The sequence below is a fragment of the Sitophilus oryzae genome, unplaced genomic scaffold, assembly GCF_002938485.1.
Source record: "Sitophilus oryzae breed Bouriz unplaced genomic scaffold, Soryzae_2.0 scaffold_151_pilon_pilon, whole genome shotgun sequence".
NCBI classification, from domain to species: Eukaryota; Metazoa; Arthropoda; class Insecta; order Coleoptera; family Curculionidae; genus Sitophilus; species Sitophilus oryzae.
The window spans coordinates 1,257,202-1,279,517 of NW_022146192.1; the positions used below are offsets into that span (position 1 = coordinate 1,257,202).

Genomic DNA, 22,316 nt, shown 5'->3' on the forward strand with positions numbered 1-22,316 from the left:
ATGTTCCATTTAAAATAAAGGAGTAACTTGCTTTTAAATGTGACCAATGTTTCATATTAATTGTGTCTCACCCTGTATAACTTTCCGGGTTAAATTTTAATTTGGTTTAATATACAATGGTTATTGTAATTAAATATCAGGCTATACAGGGTAAATTAAAATTTAGGCAGCTGTTATTGAAATTTAAAATTTATCATCAACCTCTTCTAACCTATATTCAACCTCTTCATTTTCACATAATGTGAAATATGTGAAAATCATTACATTTTAGGCACATCTTTCTTTAATAAAACACCTTTATTTTTTCCTAGAATCAGAAAATCAATAATATATAGGGTGTTCCATTACAAAAAACACAACTTTGATGTGTAACTTTTTTTGAGGTCACCCTGTATAACTCAATATATTTTTATAAAATACTTTCAATTAACCTACATACGCTCCAAAAATTTAATTTTGATATAAACTACCGTTCTCCTTGGAGCCTCCGGGTCGTATGAGAGGCGCCACCCTGTATATACATAGTATAGTGAAGCTAGAACTGCAATGTAATTTCTACGTCATTTTCACTCCATTCCATACTACTGTATTTAAGAATTATTTTATCTAAATTACTGTCAATATATCACAGACACGTGAACCTTTCTGTCGTAAGTCAAATTCAGAAATTAGACGAAAACTATAGATCAGGAACTAGTTCGGAAATTGTAAGAAGTCCTACTGTAACAAGGCTTATCATTCTCTATGTATTCGCAACGTTCCCCTGAAGTTTTCGTTCTATTTGTCAGAGAAGGATGGCAACATTTGTAATAGATAACGAGAAATACTATTGCTAAAATAAAGGCTAATACTTGACTGCCGGCAGCACCATAGTAGAGGAACGGATGGTTGGAGGAACTATTGGTAACGCACCTGAAACATAATAACGGGTAAATATAATCACGATACGCAAATAACAATGTAATGCATGTTGTAACGGTAATTACAAAAAGTACTCGTATGTACAGGGTGGACCATTTTGGTTGTTTCTATAGGGTATCTAGGAAACCCTAAGAAATAGAATTTTGATAAAGCAGTCTCGGGTTCTTTTTTTTGAAAAAAATCACAATGGCGCAAACGGATCGTGGCTATCTTGATTGGTTTCAAAGCTACAGGGGGATTCTCAAATTTTGTACTTTTTTAAGATGTTCGATAGTTTGTTTATTTCAGCAACCACGAAAAAATGAATTATACATTCTAAAAGCACTTTTCTGTGTAGAATGCAGTGGCGTAGTCAGACATGGTGATCGGAACATACCTTTGATGGATGCGTGACATTTCATTTCACCAGATTGAAGTGTGTGTCTTTTAAATAATAAAAAATAAGTAAAGAGATATTAACTATACCTATGTTTTTTTAAATAGAACCCCCTGTATATTTTTAAATTTCCTGATTCAGCTTGGCATATCTAAAATATATAACACCATATATTTAATTTCACTATTAACTTTAAAATTCCAATTTATTTAAAGATATCGACTTTCCTTTTGGTAGGTCATGCCAAAGAACAAGCGAATATCTACTTTAAGGTTACCCCATGTATTAGCAATTAAATAAAATCGAACAATACGAAGCAAATAAAAAATAAGTGTGACAGAAACAAAACAACATATTTGAATACAAACTCAACAGGTTACTTCAATAGGGCTTCTCAGCTGGTATAAAAAAAAATAAAAGCACAAAGACTACATTAAATGTTCAAACTGCTACCTATTATTATCTAGACAGGGTTGGCACCGTCTCCGCACCCCGCCGGCGCCGCTAACAGCATTTCGAATGTGTATGTTGGTTACACTTCGCAAAGCCACAACAAAACTATCTTGTAACTCTTCTAATGTTCTATCTGCATTTCGATAAATTTCGTTTTTCAGAAAGTCCCAGAGAAAAAATTTCAAGGGAGTGATATCAGGTGATCTAGACGGCTAGGATTAAACTATTTTTTAACTTTTTAAAAATGGCTGGGGTTGGTTGCTCGCGCTTAGGATAAATCAGCTGCTATTTGCTTATGTTTGTTAGACTCAATATAACATTCTAACATATTCGTCGGCTTTATGACGAAAAGGCGTATCTCAATTTTTGGCGATTTTGAGATATCAACGTCATGACATGCCCATTGGGTCATATTCTAACATAGCGCATTGGCGCATGTCAATATTATACCTTTTTCATTTTATATTCGATTAAAAATTTGCCCCATCTCAAATACTACAATTCTTCGTTATGACGAAGAGACGTATGTTAAGATAGGGCTCTTTGTTATATCAATTGTTATACCAATTGTTATACTACAAGAAAGATAGAATTTGAGATAGGTCCTTTTGTTTTAAGTTATGAAAATGCATGCGAAAGAAAATCACATTATTCTGCCTAATTATTTTCTGATGGTTGCTTGGGACAAAATAAAACTTCTATCATGGCAGCAGCTCTCATTTACAGTGTGATTTTGAGTCTGTTTTTTGTCAAAAACCATTGTTAGAATGAGTTAGACTCTACACATAAGCTGTAGTGGGTATCCAAAAAATTTTCTGAGTCGAATTTGTTATCAGTAAACAGAAAAAAAGAAACTGTTACTCTGTCACAGTTATTTGAATGAAAAAGGCACGGATGAAGAAATTTTGTTTTTGTTTAGATGAAAGTTATAGAACAGTAACCTTAAAACTATAGCTAATTTTTTCAACATCACATTCTAAACAAAAATCAGGGCCAAAACCTATAATATTACGAAAATATCAAGATCTACAACCCCTTTGCACTGGTGATAAACCTCATTCAACTCAATTAACTAAATAATTACTAAAAATATATTAGTTAAAAAAAATTGTATAAAAAACAATATTATTAAAATAAGCTAGATAAGAGTATTTTAATTTATTATTGTTTTTGCTTCTGGAATGAACATTCTCTTTGTTTTCAGTTGAGCTAATCCAACGCGAATAAAAGTATTTAAAAATATTTGTTTCTGATTTTTTGTTGACTTCCAGATTTTTTCTTGTATGTATTGTGTTTTCTTGTATGTATTCCATAATGGTGAATATTGTATTTTTTTCCTTATTAAGAACACTTTACCATAATTTTTAAATTTGTTTTACGTGGGCGTATGTATACTATTCCTTCGGAAATAAATTTATTATTATTATAACAAAAAGGCCTATCTATATTAAACAACTATAAATAAATTATTTATTAGAATTTACGCTCAATTTATCTTCAGAACGCTTCCTCAAGGTCTCCATTTAAGTGTTAATACAAAAACACTATAAAAAAATTAAAGACTTTACATTTATTGGCCAAATAAAGTAAGTGATTTTCTTTAAATTGCTCTCCTGAAAAGTAGCAAAAATCGAGATACGCCTTTTCGTCATAAAGCCGACGATATATTTCTCAAAATTTTCAAATTTACTTATTTTTATTATTTAACACGTCAATCTGTTGAAATGAAATATCACGCATCCATCAAAGGTATCTTCCGATCACCATGACAACCGTTTACTTTGTTACTCGGCGCGGCCTACTACTAACTAACTACTACTAAAATATATAAACTACTACTAATTGAGAACACATAGGCGGTGATAGCTGAGGTAATTAAAATTCCATAGTAAGAGTAGTTTAAAATTCGTAAGAGTTATTAAAATAGAGAGAGTTATTAAAATTCCATAGTAGAAAAGTTTTTTTAGAAAATGGATTAAACTTCAAACATTAACTTTATTGTATCATGATTTTCGGTAAGCGAGAAACTTTTTTATTTGAAGGAATTTTTACATAGTATCTGCGTATGAAATAAAGTAAAAATATTGAAAACGTTTTTAAAACTTGGTACAATCTTCTAATGCTAATACTTTTCTAGTTATCCTACATTAAATTTACGAATAGGCCGCGCGCGAGACCACTCAGGCCTCGCCGCCCGAGACTCTTTGATTTTATTTGGCGGCACGGCGGACGCGATGTTTATGTGCATTGTACCTGCAGTTTGAAATTTAGTAAATTCTGTACGTTATAAATTATTTAGTTATCGACTCTTTAATTTGTAGAAAAACTATAAACAAAAATTATAAGTTTTTTTTTAAATCCTACTGTAACGAGACCTAAAAACTATCATAATCATAAATGCTGCGGAAAAAGGCAAGATGATGTATGCTTAATATATTAATTAATAATTGTTGATATATTATATTAACAAAAAGAAAACTAGTTAAATAGAACGGTTTTGATATTATAATATTTTTGAGATGTGATAAAATAAGAAAAAGGGGCAAACATCACAAATTAACATCTAGACAAACTGGTATCTTATGTTGTAAACTATTTTAATAAGATTTTTTAATTAATTCATTGATAATAAAATTGATATGATCGCTAAAATTCCATAGTCAGTATTTCTTTTGCTAATAGGCTGAATAATTTATCATAAACCAGAATAATATTAATTATTCTTATTTACCGTAAATCTTTTAATGGGTGAGACACAAAAAAATGTAGATCAAAAAATGATTGAATTATTTAATAAAAAAATAGATACGTAGGTATTCATTAAAGTTTATAACCGTTTATGAACATCAAAAATCGTACATTTCTATTATTATTTATTAAAGTTTATTTTTATTACGGTGGACTCTGACGACCCGTGTACTTGTACAAACATTTGTTATTTGGATATACTTGCCATGTGGTGTGAGTGGTTTTTTTGTGCAAATATTTGTCACTCGTCGCGTAGCGTGAACGCTAAGCTTGTTGCAAAATATGTTGTTTACAAAGATAGTATACTTGCCAAGCATACAAATATTGGCGTACTTGCCAAGTACACGAGTTGTCAGAATTCAGAATCCTAAATACCACAATGTTTGTTTATATAATCCCAAACAAATCAAAACTAAATTAACGACATTTTTAATTAAGAAAGCAGACTACACATTGGATGAATTTTTCACTGACTTAGACTTAAATAAGCATTTTTTATAATATCTCTTCCCGCTTTTATTGTTTGTGAAATGTTTGCTTTTTTATGGACTTTAACGACACTTTAGTTGACAACGAAATTTTTGTTTTCAAAATATTATACTTGCCATTTATAAACAATCCACCTACCGAATGTGATACCATATATACTTCAATGGTAAGATTAGTAGATTTAGCTCAAACTTTAAAACAAAACCATATTTATATAATAGCACACTATAGGTCATTTATTTAAAAGCTCGGGAAATATTACGGAATAATCCTAAATTATTACATGGGAAATTAACATTTGTGCTAGGCGGAATCCTTTATCTGGCTTTTTTAGTCAGTATTGGGTATATTTTTGGAGATGGATTTTTGCCATTTTTACGGAAACAGATAATTACGTCGAAAATACTTGTAAAATTATGTAAGATGAAAATTCTTTCAGTATAATTTTTGCGTTGTTAAAATCTACTCTGCAATTATAATAATAATAAAAACGGACACTGCTTGTCAGAAGTTATGTTTACAGTTATACAAATTTGCCTAACAAAGAAAAAAATGCTTAACGTTTCGGAAAGTTTATCTCTTTCCGTCGTCGGAAGCAAAAAAATACAAAGAATAAAGAAAAAAACTATTTAAAATATTTAAATTCAACTATTCGAGAACATTTTACTTTTTTAAAACAGATACGTCTACAAGAAACCGTTGACGTTCTTGTTCGTTGTTTTTTTCTTGTAGACGTATCTTTTTTAAAAAAGTAAAGTGTTCTCGAATAGTTGAATTTAAATATTTTAAATAGTTTTTTTTCTTTATTCTTTGTATTTTTTTTTTCTTCCGACGACGGAAAGTGATAAACTTTCCGAAACGTCAAGCATTTTTTTCTTTGTTAGACAAATTTGTATAACTGTAAACATAACTTCTGACAAGCAGTGTCCGTTTAGGTTTAACGCCAGAAGTGTTTACAAAAAATAACTATTTTATTTTGTAGATTTTTTTGCTGTGCAGTGGCGAAATACCCATTAAGGATTTTTTTGGAGAGATGAATCCGCCACATAGGTATACATAGACATTTTTTATGAAAAATAATATTCCAGGGCTATTCGAGGACTAACTTTAGTTGCCGATGTCCTTTTTAGGATTTTGTTTAAATCTTTATGTAAGTGGTATGAAGAGCAAAATTAGAAAACACAAGTAATAAGACCTATATTAAAAGAAGAAATTCGTAGTTTAATAAAAGAATTTTAATCCGATGCAAACTTCAAGCATCAAAATTCAAACAACTTTTCAATGTTTTCATAAAAAAATATTACAAAAATATGTCATATTAAATCGACACCTACATATGGGCACTCACATATTAAATAATTATTTAAAAATAATTTTCTACATTTATTCTAAAACATAAATTAATGTCACATCTAGCACGCCGTACAACGTGATGCAGGCCGGGCGGTATAGCGCGGCGTCTAAATAGCGCGCGCACGGGATAATGATAATTTTAAATCAGAATAACTATAAAAATATTAGTAATAGAAGGTTGTAACAAGTTTTAAAAACTTTTTTAATATTTTTTCTTTATTTCATACGCAGATACTATATAAAAATTTCTTCAAATAAAAAAGTTTTTCGCTTACCGAAAATCATGATACAATAAAGTTAATGTTTGAAGTTTAATCCATTTTCCAAAAAAAATACACTCACTATGGAACTTTAATTACCTCAGCTATCACCGCCTATGTGTTCTCAATCGATTAAAAAAAAGAGTTTGTGAATAAGTTAATTAGTTTAGGAGTTATCGCGTAGGAAAGGTAAAAAAACATGTTTATCCATTTTTGACAGATTTTTGACATTTTCCGTTATAAAAAATTTCTGACCCCCCCAAAAAGGTCGTAATTAGTCATTTCACATGCACAAAGCCCTAACCGATCATCTCATAACGATTTTATGTGGTTATACCTTCAAAAATGTTTTTTCGAGAAGGAAGCGACTTTTCTTAGCGATTTTACTCCACTATACCGATTGATGTCCGAAGTCCATTTAGTTCAGCGTCTTTTTACCGCCCCTCATGTTTTGCCGCCCGGGTGCTTGTGTGTACTCGCTGCACCAGGGGTAAGCCGGTCCTGTGGACATCTAAAATTGCATCTAAACTTTTAGATAAGAATATGTGGAGCATATAATGTTTTAAAATATTTTCCACTTTTTACGGTATCCGATTTAACCAAAAATGGCTGTAAATTTACTTATTTTCAATAGAACCAAACCAACTAATTTTTGATTCCACATAAAATTCTAAACATATTACGTGTTTCCATTTTTTCCCATACCTAAGTATAAAACGGCTTCTACCATAGACTTAAAATAATATATAGACTACACTATTTACATCTAAACGCGGTCAAACAATCTTTTTTGTACACATGTTTACTTCTGGGTACAGTCGACCGAGCCTTCCTCATCCAGCCTATGTTGTCACGTCTTTAATATTATCAATATTTTTTTCTTGTTATACACATATATTGAGATATTAATACTACATTTTAATAAAGTAGGTTTTAATATGCCATAGATGTATTAAATAGTCCTTATACTACTAAATTATAAGTCGGATACTATTTAAAAAGGATAAGTTCTTTACATTACGGCAACACCGATTAGAGGCAAGGGGTCGCCTATTCATTCATTTATTACCTTGCAGTACGCATCGCACGTGTGCGGTAAAGCTTTGTTGCCGCTATGCCCCCGGCTGTACTAACGCATTTTCTTAGCTTGTAGTCCTTAAGTGTTTATTTTATTTACTTTTTCTGTTCAAGAACTATAAAATATGGTTCGCCAGTGCCAAATTTGCAAGAAATTTGACTTAAATAATTCATTTATGTCTTGAAACGACTTTCGACCGGTAGGCACCTCTCAATTTACCCATTGGGAGTCAGTGGCGTTGTTGTAGAAAGGCGCTTATTTAGATAATATTTTAGTGAAATGTAAAATCTGATTTTTTTCTCTTACATAATCATTTATATAAAGGTTTATGTAACAAAATCATAATTATTATAACACTGTTAATAATTAATAATGATTTTATAAAAATATATTCCGGTTTATTCTAAAATTATCTTCAGAATCTAAATAAATAACATACAAGAATTTTAAAATGATATTACATTATGAAACAATATTTTTTAATATACCTGGTTCGTCTCAAAAGTGGCTCACCCCCTATAACTTTTTTATTTTTTCAGATAAAAAAAAACAGATTTGTATGTTAGTAGGTATATGACATAAATAAGGATTGATTGACGTATTCAATTGTTTTTGGTCTCTTCCTATTTCACCGGAAATGATTACATCTTTTGTTTTTTAAAGGCACTCTCGGTATATTGCTACTTTATTCGATAAAAAATTACATTCTGAATAGAATGACATATCATATGTAAACTTTTGACATTGTCGCTTAAAAACAAATCGTATTTTAAATTTCAATCCAGGGTGCCATGGTGTTGTTAAAAACACTAAGTTTTAATCAAGGAGCCTTGGAAAAATAGTTTTGATCGTCTAATGGGTTTCGTGTCTTGTCTAGACCGGTTAAAAGATGTATAAATTGTATTTTTAATCATATGTCAATTTTTTCAAATGGAACAAGGGTGACTCATTAGCATATTTGGAAAAAGCATTTTTTTATGAATATATTGATACAACACATTTGGTATTTCGAGTCAAATTGTAGTTATGAACCGCGTATTACAATTACAATTAAACCATATGCGAAAATGTCAAAAGTTGACATATGATATGTCATTCTATTCAGACTGCCATTTTCTATCGAATAAAGTAGAAATATACCGAGGGTGCCATTTAAAAATTAAAAGTTATAGTCATTTCCGGTGAAACAGGGAGTAACCAAAAACAATACACTACCCTCTATAAAACCGTCCCAGATACTGGCTTTTGTCAAAGCCCTGGGACTGTATGATGAGTTATGATTCAAGAAAGGGGGACACAATGGATCTGTAAGGTCGAAGTGATTAACCCCCCTCCCACTCATTCTAATTCTAATTCTAATTCTAACCAAAAACAATTGAATGCGTCAATCAATCCTAATTTATGTCATATACTCACATACTAAATCTTGTTTTTTTATTTGAAAAAATAAAAAAATTATGGGGATGAGCCACTTTTGGGACGCACCCGGTATAATAAAGACAGTACCCAATTAAATAAATGTAGTTTTCATTTTATCCACTTCATATTATCCTATCACTTTCCTTGCTTTAATCGAACAGATTTATGTTTTCTCTAATTTACATAATAAGACATCACTTAATCAGAAAAAAAAAATTACAACAATCATAATTTTTTTTCTCTCCCTGTCGCCGATACTATTATATCTGTAGAATAGATCCTGTTTTCATTAATATTAGGGGTTGTAAATGTATGACTAAAATTAATATTTTTTTTTTAATAATTTCAAAAATTAAATAATTTCGATTATAAAATTTCTTCTATAACATGTATTTTATTATTTTTATCCTTTTTGGACTCTAATAAGTTTTTTCAAAACTTTTATTTAAAAAAAAACCTTTCCTAAATCTTAATAAAATACAAAAAAGTTTAAATACGATATATTTTTAATTTAATTATAGTTTCATTAAAATAAAAAAATTACCCGGCTATGATACGGAGAATTCAGGTGCACTTGAGAAACGAAAGACCAGTGTTGCGTTTCTCGTCAGGGTGCATCCATACTATCCTAAAAACGGCGTATCGGCGTAACGGCGTAACGACCTTGAATCGATTTCCAGTAATTCTATTGGCTGAAATTTTTGACAGATGAATTTGATAGATAAAATTTCTGACAGATGAATTTTTCAGCCAATAGAATTAGTGGAAATCTATTCAAGGTCGCTACGCCGTTACGCCGATACGCCGTTTTTAGGATAGTGTGGATGCACCCTTAGAGTCGTCAGGGAACGACCGTTACGACAGAGACAACCTATCTATCGCTCGTGTCGCACTCGTTATAACCTAAAACAATAACACAACAATAACAAGACATTGTCTGACCGCATGTTCCAGCTATTTATGAATGAGATGCTCAGTCTATATTTTATTTTAAGTCTATGGCTTCTAAGCTATTCGCGAAATTCGGAAGTATTCTTTCAATAAATCCAATGCTTTTCTTATGTTGCGGAGAATCTTGGCTAATCTCGGCCGCGAACAAGCCATGATTGGTTGTTTGTTTTTTTGAGTTTCTGGAAATGATTCGAGAAATGTTTCGACAAAACTTCATTTTACTTCATGAAGTAATCAGCCAAACTTTGTAGTGGCTTTAGAAAAACAAAACATGAAGTATGAATAAATATCATTAGTTTGTAACGGAGTGTAATTAATACCACTATATTACACTGATATGAAAAATGAAAAATAGGTACCGATGCATTAAATTGGCTATTCCTCGAAGGATACAAGAATATTATTTAGTTTTAAACATTGTCTAATATTATTAATAATATAGTAAAAAATATAATTCCAAAACTTAAAATCGTAGAACTGTAGGGCAACAGTGACTAACTAGCTGTCCGCCTCTTATTGGCTTATAGTCCACGGTGTTATCCCTGGTGAAGAAAATATACACAAAACTATTTAAAACAATCGTCTAATTCACAAAACTATTTAAAAAATCGTCTAATTATTTCTTAACTATTTAAAAAAATCGTCTAAATTTCGTTAAATGGGTTTTTATCAAACCATGCTGGGTAGTGTTGGATGAGATTCTGGGAATTGTCTCAGATCTCACACCACCGGTCCAGCTCTTGACACGCACCTACAACGTCCTTCTTCCGAATAAGGACGAATGGGATAAGCCGAAAAACGGTTTATCACATGCGGAAATGTGTTGGTACAGGCACGGATACAAGAACGAAAAAGGATCTGGCGCAGGAATTTACTGCAGCAGTACAAAGCCTGAGATCTACCACAGTCTTGGGACCACAATGGATACGTACTTTAATAAGAATAATCTATAATGGTTGATCTTCTGATTTAATTTAATTAAATCAATCATTTAACTTTTTTAATCATTCCAACTGGGAATGCTACATTTGGACGTTATTATTGTCAATACATTATTTACTGAAACATTACAACCTTGTTTGTATTTTTAAACACATACACATATTAAAAATTATATTAAAGCGGATAAACAGTCTGTCCAACGAAAGAATATCTTACAGTGACAGTTGCTGTGTGTCATTAAATCAAAAGTAATGTGAATTTTTAGAGGTAGTCTGTCAAAATCTAGACTCTTCTATCGCTGTACAGACTTTAGTATGGATATGGAATGAACATGAAAAAACGAATAAATCTTACCATACGACCAATGCCCCGGTATTCTCCATAAAACATATCAAATAATATGCCAAGTAGACGTATCTTGTGGGACCATCTCTGGGTGCTATAAAAGCTAGAACATAAGCTAAACCCAGAGCCACTGATAGTAGCAGTTCTTCGCAGCGACTGCTGCAGGCTGCGGTTTGGTGCTGACCAATGGCCAGCCAGATGGACATAACGCCCCAGTGAATGCCGCAGATGACTCCCATCCAGGTGGGCAGGATGGCGCCTAGCAGGCTGAGGGCCAAAACTCTTGATACTTAAAAAAATAAGATATTAATGGGACTAAGGAAAAATCTAATTTCGGACTGGCATTGTACGTGTTTTTTTATTATCTAGCTAAAACTTAAGCTCCGAATAATTGAATAAAATACTTAAAGGCATGAACAAAATTAGCGAGACGACAAAGGTATTTTAATATGGCTGGCTTGAATTGCGGTTTGTCATTGGCGTATTATTTTTTGCATAATAAAGTATAGAGTAGAGTAGACGATTTGTTTAATATTTATTAAAATCGCGAAAACATATTTTTCTAATAAAAATAAATAAGGTAATATATGTATGTAGTTAAAAGTATTGTTACTTGTTACGTTTTTCCTCGGTTCCGTGTGGATAGAAAGTCACAATTGATTTAAACACAATTTATTTAACACTAATTAACAAAAATAATAACGATAAAAGACTTAAAGAACTATTTACAAACGATTTATAACTATTTATCTATAAAGAATTTATTTTGAATTTTAGCGCGTCAACTGTACTCGTCTATTTATGTCTGTCCTCTTCAGGCTCAGCCGTCTGTTTATATACTCACAGCTCTGGTTCTCGAATAGCCGATATTTTTCCATTCGTCCTTGAATGGCGCCAAGCGTATTAGTCAGCTTAGACCGGGTTCACATGGGTCCGCAACACTGCCCCCTTCTTAGATACATGCTCGTACCGAGATGTATACGGTGAATGAAGGTATTTGCAAAGCTGGCCCCTGGTACATCGAGAAGTCTGGTAGAAATAACAGTCTACAGTTTTCCCTCCCAATCTCAGCTTTGGGTTGTAGCAGCAAACGAGGATCTCGATACCCGTAAATCTAAACAAGACTTCAATCATGTTCTGGATTGTACGCCAACTCAAACCATCGAGTCCACACGCCAGCTTCGGAATAGCTAATCGTGTAATGTTGTTGTTTAGCAGGGCTTCTCTCAGTTCAATCAGGGTCTTACATAGATTGAGATAAGTCGGCCTACCCGGGGACCATTCCTTGGTAACTAGGTAGAAGATGTGTCTTGCTTGGCCATGCGCATTGTGTGTTAGCCTCAAGACGCTTCTAACCTCTGGATCCTGTTGGCGTAGTTCTCCGACACGCCCAAACTTCTCATTGAACGTCGCAGCGATGCCTCTAGACATTCGCAAGTCTCGGGCGAATAATCCGGAGGCACGGAAAAGAGGTTTCGTTGTTCTTCTTTGGTCACACCATACTGAGCCTTCTCACTGTTGTTGTATCGGGCCATGAAGTCGTCAAAGGACATCTCCGAATCAGGGGGATCAAAGCTGCAGGTTTTCACGGTCCCAGCACGATCTTCTATTTCGCCTTGATAGGGGCTCAAACGGCTGAAATGGACTATCCTCGGTTTTCTTTTTGACAATTTTCTGATACGGTATACGACGTCATTAATCCTATCTATGACTTCGTATGGGCCTTCCCACGAGGATTGTAGCTTCGGAGATAACTCACGACGTCTCTGCGGGTTGTATAGCCACACCAACTTCCCTGGTTGGTATCCTCCAAGCTCAGCTTGAATGTCGTAGTGTTCCTTCATTCGGTCACTAGCACTTTGAATATTTAGGCCGACTCGCTGATGGATGTCATCCATCCTTTGACGTAGTGTGTGGACATAATCTCTTCCGGCGACTTCTTCTCCCGGGCGGCAACCAAATTTCAGATCACAGGGTAGGCGCACTTCCCGTCCCATAACGATGCTGGCTGGAGTTTGCCCTGTAGATTCTTGGACGGATGAACGGTAGGCCAACAGGAACAGGTGAAGAAATTGTTACGGGATTTATATTCTCGTAGATTTATTTTCTAATTTTATTTATTTTGGGGTCAATATTGAAATTTTAGGACATTTCTTGAATTTAGTTTATTGTTTTATCAAACCTGGAACATTCGCCATTTCTTTAAAATCTAAAAACAAATTGGTAAATAATATAATTTCTAGGCTAAAATATGTTTATTTACTGTTGAATTACACTTTTTCTTTTAACAACATAAAAAAGGATCTAATTTCACTGTAAATTTCTCTGTTTCGTACTGCTTTATAGTTCTTCGAAGCTAAATACGATGCCTTCTATTTCAACAAGTTAAATTTGGATTATCATATTTTACACAAATTCCTTGGAATGCACCATTATTATAAAAATGCTATAGCTTTTCCCATGATTATAGTATGGATTTAACTCTATTTTGAATCGAACAAGTGTTGATATCAGTCTAGCACATTCAATTGTTGAACATCATAAACTAAAAATAAATAAAACGTTTAGTAATTATTAATAGATACTTTTAAATAGATTACTTAGGATGTGTGGCTGATATTTAGTCTCTTAAAGGCTTGCAAAATCGTAATTTTATTGAAATTAGCTTCAGTAGTGTTTCGACAGCGATGTGTTCACAGCGAAACAATATTTGAGGTTACTTTGTAATTTCTTATTCTGCGGCAACGTAAATATCGAGCATATTAGCATTAGTTACCGAATTAGGGTTTGATTGACAATTATATATATGACATATATATGATGGTGACTTTTTGATTGTTTACATCTTTGGTTTACATTGTATATTGGTTGAGTAATATTATTTTCCTCTAGTACTTTCGATTTCTTCTTCGATTTTCCTTTACTCTCAATACTTTCGATTTATTGGGTTTTTATATTTGACGTATTTCATGTTTTGCTCTTAGGGAGTATGTTATTTGGTTTATTGGCAACATTGATATGCTGTGTTTTTTACTACCCTTTTTGTCCGGTGTTCATCCATGATTCTTTCTTCTAGACTAGAACGATCCGTCTTGGTGTGTAGACACGTTTTGGGATCAAAGCCTTGTGCTGATTTAAGTTCTAGCAAATTCTCTTAAATAATTACTTTGTGAATAGTTTTGCCAGCAAGAATTTGAAGAAAAGAGTTAATGAATGGCCACATGACATCTCAGGTATGTTTTACGCCATTTTGTAGTTTTTCTTGAAGGTAATTTTTAACTTCTTTTTCAGGCCATTTAATTTAGTTTAACTTCGTTTTTATCTCCATTTAATTTTGGATTTGATCTCCATTTTACCTTTTTGTACTGCTGGATCTATTATTCGTTGCCGTTGCTGCCGTTTCTTCTTGCCATGAGGTCCCTACGTCACCCTTTGAATAAGACGTCACCCGTCTGTGTTCACCATGTGGTTCTGAGCTAACCATCACCTGATCACCTAGCTCATTTGATCCAGAAGACCTTCTGAGACCGATCACTATGGGATATTGAAGCCAGCTCACCGTCCGCCGTCTCCATAAGCAGTCAAAAGTCAGCAACCATCTGAGTCACCGACCACCGAGATTCTGGAATGTCCTGATAAGTACCCATTTCATTTCATTTTACTGTTTTGAGTTATTTCCGCCGAACAGTCTTATTAGACGTTCATTGAGTTTAATTATTTAATTTGCGTATTTAAATTAGTTATGGATTAATTTCTTTAAATTTTACTTGCGGCTCGTTCTGTGAACTTACTAGTAAGTGTCGCGAGTACGTATTTCAGTTTCCGAAATTCGGAGCGTTTGTTTAATAACTGTTTTGAGATTTATGATATCGATTTAATTATTTTGAGTTTAGACACTATCATTCAAGTTACCACTTGTGTACTGCTGATTCCTTTTGAGCTGTATCATTTTTGTAGTAAATTAATTTTCATTAATTTTAATTACTTTTATTAGTACGAATGTAATTTGAGTGTAAGATTTCAATACTTTTATCTGATATATTGGTATATTTCTATAATTTAAATTGATGACTAGGGTCCAGAAAGTGGGTGGCGCTTATTTATATTTAATTTAGACACATTTAGTTATAACCCCCCCTACTCTCCGTAGAAGCTACCGATTTGGGCATTGACCTGTTTGAGGAGTAAGAGTTAAATAATTAAATAATAACTATTAGTTTGTTGCTGTCTCTTTTTCTTATATTATCTCACCGTAACATAGTTTTATTTAATTTGACACAGCTATAATATAAATTATAGTTTTTCTGTTGTCATATGAGAAAAAAAGGTTTTAGATATTTTGACACTCTTTTAGAGCTTTTTGTATCAGTAAACTTTTATAATATTTTAAGTTACCTTTCTCTCTTTCTATTCTTATTATTCTTATTTTTATTTTCTATTTTCTTTTTTTTATATTTTTTTTTCTCATGACAAAATTTGTCCCAGTCTCTTTGATGGTCAGATACTACTTTGGCCAAATAACGGTTAATAGTTCTGTTCATGCGTTCAACCATCCCATCGGATTGTGGATGTAGAGCAGTCGTCCTGGTCTTGCGGACGTTAAGGACTTCACATACGCCTTGGAACAGATTGGACTCAAAGTTTCTTCCCTGATCTGAGTGCAGCTCCATGGGAACACCAAACCTGCAGATCCATTCTTTAACAAGGGCATCAGCAATGGTGGACGCTTCTTGATTTGGCAACGCGTAGGCCTCGACCCATTTGCTGAAGTAATCCATTACTACCACAATGTATTTCTTGCCATCGTTCGTCTCCGGGAAAGGACCAGCCACGTCGATCGCTATTCGTTCGAAGGGACTGCCAACATTGTCCTGGCGCATAGTGGTCCATTTATCACGCTATTGTGGTCCGTTGATGGCTGCGCAAGTGTCACATTTCTTACACCAGGCCCTCACATCTTCTTTGCAGTTCACCCAATAGAACCGTTTACGCAGCTTGTCAAGTGTCTTGGTAACACCAAGATGTCCACCGCTGGTTCCATTGTGAACTTCCTCCAAGGCTTCCGGGACCCTCTTCTTTGGAATGACGATCTGCCTTTTCTCTTCTTGTCCCTCCGGTCTCTCGATCACACGGCGAAGTAATCCGTTATCTATTACCAAGGAATTCCACTGGGCCCAGTACGACTTCGCGTTCGGCGAATATCTGCAAACTTCCTCCCATGTTGGTCTTTGGTCTGCAGTTTTCCAGTTAATAACTAAGCCTAATTCTGGGTCACTGATTTGGTCGTTTGCAAGATCTTCTGGTTGCCAAGTATCATTAATCACAGTTGTTCTTAGGAGTTTCGCTTCTTTCTCTTCTGCTCGGGAACAATGCTTACAGTCCTTAGCGCAAGGTCTTCTAGCGTTCCACGGCATTTCGATGGATTGTCCCAGCTCGAATTCTTGTAATCGTTCGATCCATCTAGTTACCTGCCCTTCAGGATTCTTAAACTGCAACAGCCATTTCAAAGCAGCATGGTCTGTTCTTAACAAGAACTTTCTTCCATAGAGATACTTGTAAAATTGTTCCACTGCTTTAACTACTGCTAGTAATTCTCGTCTGGACACACAGTAGTTCCTTTCTGGTTTTGACAAGGTCTTGCTGAAATATCCAATTACTTTTTCTTGACCATCCTGAATCTGAGGCAAAACAGCACCTAATCCAACATTACTAGCGTCGGTATCCAAGATAAAGTTTCCGTTGCCAAGAGGGTAGCAACAGGTAAGTCTGGACGCACTAGTCAGGGCCTTCTTCAATCTTCGGAATGCCTCATCAGAATCTGAGTCCCAAGAGAAACGCCTCTCGCCTTCGGTAAGTCTGGTTAATGGTTTAGCGATGGTGGCGAAACCCTGAACATAGCGGCGATAGTATGTGCATAATCCCAAAAAACTTCTGAGTTTATGTTTGTCTTTGGGTATCGGCCATTCTTCCACTGTCTCGGTCTTCTGTGGATCTACCGCAACTCCCTGGGAGGAGACTACATGGCCCAAGTAGTGACACCCTTTTCTTGACACAGATGACATTTCTTAGGGCTAACTTTCAAACCAGAGCTCGCTAGTCGCTTGAAAACTTCTTCCAAATTCTTCAGCTGATCGTCAAAGGATTTTCCAAGCACTATAATGTCATCCAGGTACACTAAACAGGTAGTCCAGGATAGTCCCTTTAACACAGACTCCATTAATCTCTCAAAGGTAGCTGGAGCGTTGCACAATCCAAAAGGCATGACAGTAAATTTTCACAGTCCGGAGCCCACCGAGAACGCTGTCTTCTCTCTGTCTTTAGGCGCCATGTCGACTTGCCAATATCCACTCTTCAGATCCAAGGTAGAGAATATCGTCGACCCCGCCAGCGTGTCTAGAGTATCGTCTATGCTCGGCAGGGGATAACTATCCTTCTTGGTAACATTATTGAGCTGCCGATAATCAACACAGAACCTGGTGGTACCGTCTTTCTTCTTTACTAGTACTACCGGCGATGTCCACGGGCTGTTAGATGGGTCGATGACACCTTCTTCTTTCATTTCTCGAAGGATTTTGTCAGCTTCTTCACGTTTGGCGAGCGAAAGTCTTCTCAGGTTTTGTTTGATTGGTCGTGCATCTCCGGTATCAATTTTATGTTGTACTAAATTGGTACGACCTCTCTGTCATGCTTCTCCTTTATCAAATACATCTTGATACTTGATTATTAGGTTTCTCAATTTTCTACTATCCTGGGAAGATAATCCGTTAACATTTACTAGCGCCTTCACCATTTTGTCCGGTATTTTCGAAGCCGAAACTTTGGAGGCTTCCATGCTTCGAATAACTGAGGAGACCGAGCAACAGTACCCTAATAGGGTTCCCTTCTTCAAGGACACAGAATAATAATTAGTGTTCATTACTCTCACCGGTACAGTCTTCTTCGCTCGTAGGAAGGCTTTTCCTACAGCGACCCCTCGTTCTATTTCGCTGTCATGGTTCCTTGGCTCCAACAGAATAATAATCCCATTATTCATTTTACCTTCTAGGCAATCATCCACAAATATCTCATAACGCTCAGGGATCGAAACATCTTCTGCTACTGCCACACGAAGCGTCACCTCACATTTTCGATGTAGAACTACCTGTCATTTATTTTCATAATTCCCTGTTTGAAGTTTAGTTCAAAACCTCTAGTGGTCATGATGTCCATTCCGAGAATAAGTTCATCTTCGATATCTGCTACTAACACTGGATGTTCAAAACTGGTGCTCTATTTTTAAATTGAATACCTATGTAAGTAAGTATTATGTGTAACACAATATAAATAATTTAAGGACATAAGAAATTAAAATTTCAAGTGCCAATATTGAATATTTTTAAAGTTCATAAATATTATTCTTAATAACAAGAATTAAGATTTGGGGATAAGTTTGAAAAGCCATGTCAGAAGGGTAGGATTAAAGACAAACTATTAAGGTAACATAAATATATTTGCATAACGTTTTAATAATACTGACAATTTGTTTATGTTTATTAATTAAAATTTAGTTGCAATTGAGTTCATATTCTAATATTTTTGACATTTTATTTATATACATACTTGAATATTATGCTGCTTTAAAGTATGCCGACTTTGCTGCTATTTTTTATACTAGTAATATTGTATACTGTTGGTTGGGTGTATATGTATTATATACACTTTCTAAGTGTATATAATACTACTTTTTTAAGAGAAGGCAGTTTTTAATAAGCTATTGTTAATTCCTCTAATTCTGTGTCCCCTAGTTCTGCTATACAACAATTATATATTTTTTATCATTACTGATTTTAAAAGTTTCTTTTCAAAGAATTTGACCATTATTTTTTTTTCAGAGTAATTGGGCTGTTCCTGAACAATATTGAATATAAATATTCAAAAATATGATTGATAACTGCATAATATTATCCTACTAAGTAGATCAATACCAAAATCCCATTAGGGAAATAAGTTAAAATTATGTTTTACTTGTATAATTTTCTTGGTATTTGTCCACCATTATTTGTGACTTAGAAATTAAATAGTCAAAAAGAATTTAGTACCAGTTTTTATTTCCCAAAAAAAATTAATTGTTAAACTAAGTATTGCTTAAGATACAGTATATTATATTTTGTTTATAGTTGATAATTCTAGTTCTTAGTTGTTTATAGTTGATAATTAACAATATTTCTGATGTTAGATATTATATTAGATGAAAAATTTAATTATCAATAGCTACCTACCTATGTAGCTGCAAATTATATATTGTATGGTAGGTACTGTATAATTCTTTAGATCAAGAAATATATGTCAAGTGTTCAAGAAACAAATATCAGTACCAGTATATAACCAAATAAACGTTGATGCCAATTCTTTGTATAACATACGTACCCCTATGGTATTCAACTTTTCATTGTTCTTTTAATTAGATACACAATAAACACACTAATTCTTTTATTAAACAACCAAAACTAACTACTTGAATTCACAATATAAATATCACAATAAATGTATAAGCTTTTATCACTTCCTATTATTAATACCTGACGACTTCACACTTTATAACTACTAATGGCTATCCTACTAACACACTAGCCAACTGATTATATACCCGTTCTAAAAAAATACAACATAAAGACATCGTTATTGCAATAATATAGAAATATATTCCATGTATTATTAACTACCTATAAATACAATACTCACATCTTCTTTTACGCGAATAGTGCGTTAGGAGGCAGAAATATTGCCTGCATTGTACATCGTACAAATTGGCTAGAATTTATTAATATCCTTGCAAACATTTCTCTTTCAAAGGGTCTAAATGTTTTGTCTTTTTACCGTGTCCCTGGTCCCTGTAATATGTTATCAATTAACAACAGTTATCAAATGATCTGGACAATAATAATTATTTTGGCTTTTTTTCAAACTAAACTCTTTAAACAAGCTATATAAATAAAATTTATCTTATAACCTAACTTGCTGCTAGAATTTCTTTCTTGTTATTCTATGTTCCTGTATTGTTATTCTTCACATCATCAATTTCTATGAGCAATATCATTACTAAATCAAGGAAATCTATTCCTAATGCTAATTTAAATTCTGCGAAGGCACATTCAAACACATTCCTCAATATTTGTTTACATCCAAAAAAGGCCAAAGCATATAACTTGAAATAATATTTCAAAGTATATATTTAAACTTCTAACATTAATCACTCACATTTAGAACAGCTGAAATAAGAGATTTTGTAATTCTTCATGTCTAAAAATTGAAGGAAACATCTTTAAAATAAATTATTTATTCAAAAAATGTTTGGATCTATAAATTACTGTTACGTTTTTCGTCGGTTCCGTGTGGATAGAAAGTCACAATTTATTTAACACTAATTAACAAACAATAACGATTAAAAAAAACTTAAAGAACTATTTATAACTTATTTACAATTTATTTAACTATTTATCTAACGTTTAAATAAATTGTGACTTTCTATCCACACGGAACCGACGAAAAACGTAACAGTATAAATATATAGTAACAGTATTTTTTGAATAACTAATTTATTTTAAAGATGTTTCCTTCGATTTTTAGACATGAAGAATTACAAAATCTCTTATTTCAGCTGTTCTAAATGTGAGTGATTAATGTTAGAAGTTTAAATATATACTTTGAAATATTATTTCAAGTTATATGCTTTGACCTTTTTTGGATGTAAACAAATATTGAAGAATGTGTTGTGCCTTCGCAGAATTTAAATTAGCATTAGGAATAGATTTCCTTGATTTAGTAATGATATTGCTCATAGAAATTGATGATGTGAAGAATAACAATACAGGAATATAGAATAACAAGAAAGAAATTCTAGCAGCAAGTTAGGTTATGAGATAAATTTTATTTATATAGTTTGTTTAAAGAGTTTAGTTTGAAAAAAAGGCAAAATAATTATTATTGTCCAGATCATTTGATAACTGTTGTTAATTGATAAACATATTACAGGGACCAGGGACACGGTAAAAAGACAAAACATTTAGACCCTTTGAAAGAGAAATGTTTGCAAGGATATTAATAAATTCTAGTCAATTTGTACGATGTACAATGCAGGCAATATTTCTGCCTCCTAACGCACTATTCGCGTAAAAGAAGATGTGAGTATTGTATTTATAGGTAGTTAATAATACATGGAATATATTTCTATATTATTGCAATAACGATGTCTTTATGTTGTGTTTTTTTAGAACGGGTATATAATCAGTTGGCTAGTGTGTTAGTAGGATAGCCATTAGTAGTTATAAAGTGTGAAGTCGTCAGGTATTAATAATAGGAAGTGATAAAAGCTTATACATTTATTGTGATATTTATATTGTGAATTCAAGTAGTTAGTTTTGGTTGTTTAATAAAAGAATTAATGTGTTTATTGTGTATCTAATTAAAAGAACAATGAAAAGTTGAATACCATAGGGGTACGTATGTTATGCAAAGAATTGGCATCAACGTTTTTTGGTTATATACTGGTACTGATATTTGTTTCTTGAACACTTGACATATATTTCTTGATCTAAAGAATTATACAGTACCTACCACACAATATATAATCTGCAGCTACATAGGTAGGTAGCTATTGGTAATTAAATTTTTCATCTAATATAATATCTAACATCAGAAATATTGTTAATTATCAACTATAAACAACTAAGAACTAGAATTATCAACTATAAACAAAATATAATATACTGTATCTTAAGCAATACTTATTTTAACAATTAATTTTTTTTGGGAAATAAAAACTGGTACTAAATTCTTTTTGACTATTTAATTTCTAAGTCACAAATAATGGTGGACAAATACCAAGAAAATTATACAAGTAAAACATAATTTTAACTTATTTCCCTAATGGCATTTTGGTATTGATCTACTTAATAGGATAATATTATGCAGTTATCAATCATATTATTGAATATTTATATTC

The 22,316-nt window shown here is 33.0% G+C and overlaps 1 protein-coding gene across 1 annotated transcript in view; it reads right to left on the reverse strand.

Moving 5' to 3' along the window:
• Positions 1-476: 476 nt before the first annotated feature.
• Positions 477-22,316, reverse strand: part of LOC115878609 (XK-related protein 6-like) — a 265,525-nt gene continuing 243,685 nt past the window's right edge. The window contains exons 5-6 of the mRNA XM_030895161.1: positions 11,345-11,624; positions 477-912 (exon numbers count right to left, since the gene is read on the reverse strand). Coding sequence (XP_030751021.1) covers positions 687-912; positions 11,345-11,624 — 506 coding nt within the window. The 3' untranslated portion in view covers positions 477-686. The remainder of the gene's footprint in view (positions 913-11,344; positions 11,625-22,316) is intronic.